This window comes from Notothenia coriiceps, unplaced genomic scaffold (assembly GCF_000735185.1).
Source record: "Notothenia coriiceps isolate Sejong01 unplaced genomic scaffold, NC01 NC01_scaffold00009973, whole genome shotgun sequence".
Taxonomy (NCBI): Eukaryota; Metazoa; Chordata; class Actinopteri; order Perciformes; family Nototheniidae; genus Notothenia; species Notothenia coriiceps.
Window position 1 is genome coordinate 4,032 of NW_011342674.1, and position 3,346 is coordinate 7,377.

General features: G+C 39.4%; 1 protein-coding gene across 1 annotated transcript in view; it reads left to right on the top strand.

Moving 5' to 3' along the window:
• LOC104945714 (tyrosine-protein phosphatase non-receptor type substrate 1) overlaps positions 1–3,233 on the top strand; it is a 4,585-nt gene extending 1,352 nt beyond the window's left edge. The window contains exons 3-5 of the mRNA XM_010771421.1: positions 1,091–1,504; positions 2,961–3,047; positions 3,132–3,233. Coding sequence (XP_010769723.1) covers positions 1,091–1,504; positions 2,961–3,047; positions 3,132–3,163 — 533 coding nt within the window. The 3' untranslated portion in view covers positions 3,164–3,233. The remainder of the gene's footprint in view (positions 1–1,090; positions 1,505–2,960; positions 3,048–3,131) is intronic.
• Positions 3,234–3,346: the final 113 nt, after the last annotated feature.

Here is a 3,346-nt window from a genome sequence, read left to right on the forward strand (position 1 = left end):
GTTGGATTAATTTGTTATGGCTCTATCCGCAGCTTTTCCGGAGTCATTTGTTATGGTTACATTTTTCTACAGGCCAACAACAGCTTAAAAAAAACAATTTCTCTCAAAGAAAAAACCAAACATGCCCTGTTGTCACAAGAAAAAAAGTGCAGAAGGAAACATCCATTGAAACTCAGTTCGCAGCTCTGCGATGCACACTAAGCCAGATACTTGGCATCTCATCTTGGATGCTTGCAATATACCGACGGGCCAGATCTAATAGTAATTAGAAATTATCCTGCGGGCCGAAATTAAATCCACCAAGGGACGGATTTGGCCCCCTGGCCTTGAGTTTGACACATGTGGTTTAGACCATGCTTCACCGTAACAGAAATGGCCGGGCTCAATCTATAAAAATTCAAGTCATGGGAAATTCCCTCAGAGTTCATCTTTTTGCCTCAGCGGTTTCATGACAGATCTAGAAATAATCACCCCGGCACCATGTGCAGTGCCTTGTATCGATCTAGCCCAGGGAATTGAAACCCACCAGAAAACAAGGCAGGGAGGGATGGCCAAATTATTATGTGGAAATCTTTCATGCAGAAAAAAGCTTCCCTTTGTTTTTCTCTGGATGCAATGTTGCCTTCATCAAATTACAATTGATATTCCATTTGTTTACCCATTTTAGCCCTGTTCATTCGTTTTTGTTCCAGTTTTTTTTAATGGTTATATTTGCCAAAAATGATGTACAGCGCAAATAGTAAGAGTGCAAATAGAAGTGGAGATATTTATCATATAGTTCATTTTTCATTTGTGTTCTGTTTAAAACGTTTTTATTAATAAAGTCTCAGAAGACTTTATTAATGTGCACATTGTTCACCATGCAAACATCATTTATGTATGTTAAATAAAGCTATTTCTGCTTCATTTGTCCTTGTTTTAAAATAAATGGCTGCATGATAACTAATACATTACTACTTCATTTTCTCTTTCCATAATTCTGTCCTATTTTACTCTAATGCCTGCTTCATTGACCTAAATTTACATTCTGAATTATCTCATCTGATGTGTTTACTTGGTTTCTTACCTGTTCTTTTATTTTTCTTGCTAGCACCACCGTCTGCGCCCCAGATTTACCTCCAGATTCCCCCGGACCCTCAGACTGGTCAGTGGGCTCTCTTCTGTCTCACTGGGGGCTTCCACCCAAGCGAGCTCACCCTCACCTGGACCTACCAGAGTGCAGGAGCCATTATCGATCACCTACCACTCACCAACTGCACTCTCCCTGCGCCCCACCCTCATGCTGAGCTGTCTGAACACCTGACTGATGGAGCCGTGCTGTCTTCAGACCGCTTGGGGAACCCAAAGTGTTTCCAGGTGACGGACAACCACAGCCGGGAAGCGTATCTCTTCAGCGTGTTCCTCCTCCCACAGAAGGAGTCCTTGGAAACAGGGATCACCTTCACATGTAGCGTGCAGGACCACCCTGCAAGGACCGCGGCTTTGACCACCTCTTTCACTTGGGGTAAATAAAAGAACTGTTTCATTTCCAAACATGCTATACAGGAGAATGTAGTTTGCATAGCCTATATAATACAGGACTATATTATCCCCAATAGTTTTAAATATTTTATTTCGCTTTAGAGATATCATATTTTTTTTCTGTGAGTTCATTTCGACAGATTTCTCTAAATATTACAAATCACTGCTGTACAAAATGTAGAGCACTTGTCATTTCTTTTTTTTGGAGAAAGAAACGCATATGTTACTGAATTGAATCAGAATCTGAAAGTGGACTGATAAAACTGCTGAAGGCATCATTATTAGGTATACAAAGTATAACCTTTAGCCCTTAGCCTGCAGCAATATTTCTCTAAAAGGAAATTACAAATAGTTTACAAAAAATTACAAAACTGAAATTGTACACGATCAAAAAGTTGATAACAACAGTTATTTAATAGTAATAGTAGAGAATATACGCAGAATTGTAACCATTAGAATACATGTGAAGTATTGTTTGTGGCCACCTGATAAATGTTACTTTAATACCCCCTCTACTTTTAGCTCTGGTTTTGGTCTTCACCATCTCCTGAGGAAAGTATTTGAGTATTTGACCCTTTCTTTTTTTCTTTGCTAAACCATGTTCACTGTAGTTGCACATTTTGCCTTGCTGCTGTTTGGGGCTAGGCAGTTATCAGTTTACTTTCTATTGCCTTTTTATTTCAGAGGTAACATTGTACACTTTTTTCACACAAAAAGCAATAGAAATCCAGCAAACAAACAGACAAAGGGGAAAACAAAGCATCAGAAAATACAATAATGTGTAGTTTATCAGATTGTAGCCGCAAAACAAATTCTGTTCTGTAAATGGAAATAATAGTGCTGAAAGAAACTGAAAATATTTTTGATAGTTCTCAATGGGTTTATCAATGGTTCATTTAAAAATAATGATAATAGCAGCCTTAAATGTCTTCATGTACACAAGTTTGTACCTTTGACCAAAGAATGTTTTACAGTTGCTCAACTCTTGCACTTATACATAGATTTTCGGGCTAATTCTGGGAAATACTCCATCTGCAAATAAAATGAACTTGTAGAAATTAAGCAGGGCTTTTACTTCTGAGAAACCCAGCCCAACTTTGCTAGTCGAAATGCAACTTCCTTTCAAATAACGCAGTCTGTACACAGGTTTCAGGCACGACAGGCCTCACATATACCACAAGTCGCTTGTACTGCGTTTGCCCTACATGACTGTTAATGTGGGTCAGACATCGATCACTCCAAGGCAACAGATTGCTGCAATACTGCATACTTGAACAAATTAATGATTTTCCTAATCGATGTTTAAACACCTCTCCTCCCAGCGAGGAGGCGAGTGTCCATCAAGCAAAGCAAGTTCAACCTTCCTGATTTAATTCTGTTGTGCTCGAAAACATGATAAGTCGGTGCTAATCAGTGTTGGTCCTTTTCTTTCTCTCCAGATGCCTCCCCCAATGAGCTGATTGGACACTTGAACATTTTCAAGATGTGTTTCCTCTCTGCTGTGACCGCCATCTTTTTATTGGAAGGTAAATGTTGTTAAAGCTCTTAGCAAGAACAACAGGAAGTCATTAAGAGACTATATTTCATTAATGTTGTCTTTCTCTAAACAGCAGTCAAACATTGCAGAGTGCAGGCAAAATGATGTCCACTATGTGAGTACAGTATAAGGTAGAGACCTTTGGCAAACACCATCATGTGCACACACACACACACACACACACACACACACACACACACACACACACACACACACACACACACACACACACACACACACACACACACACACACTCACTCACACACACTACTACTAACTTAACTTAAC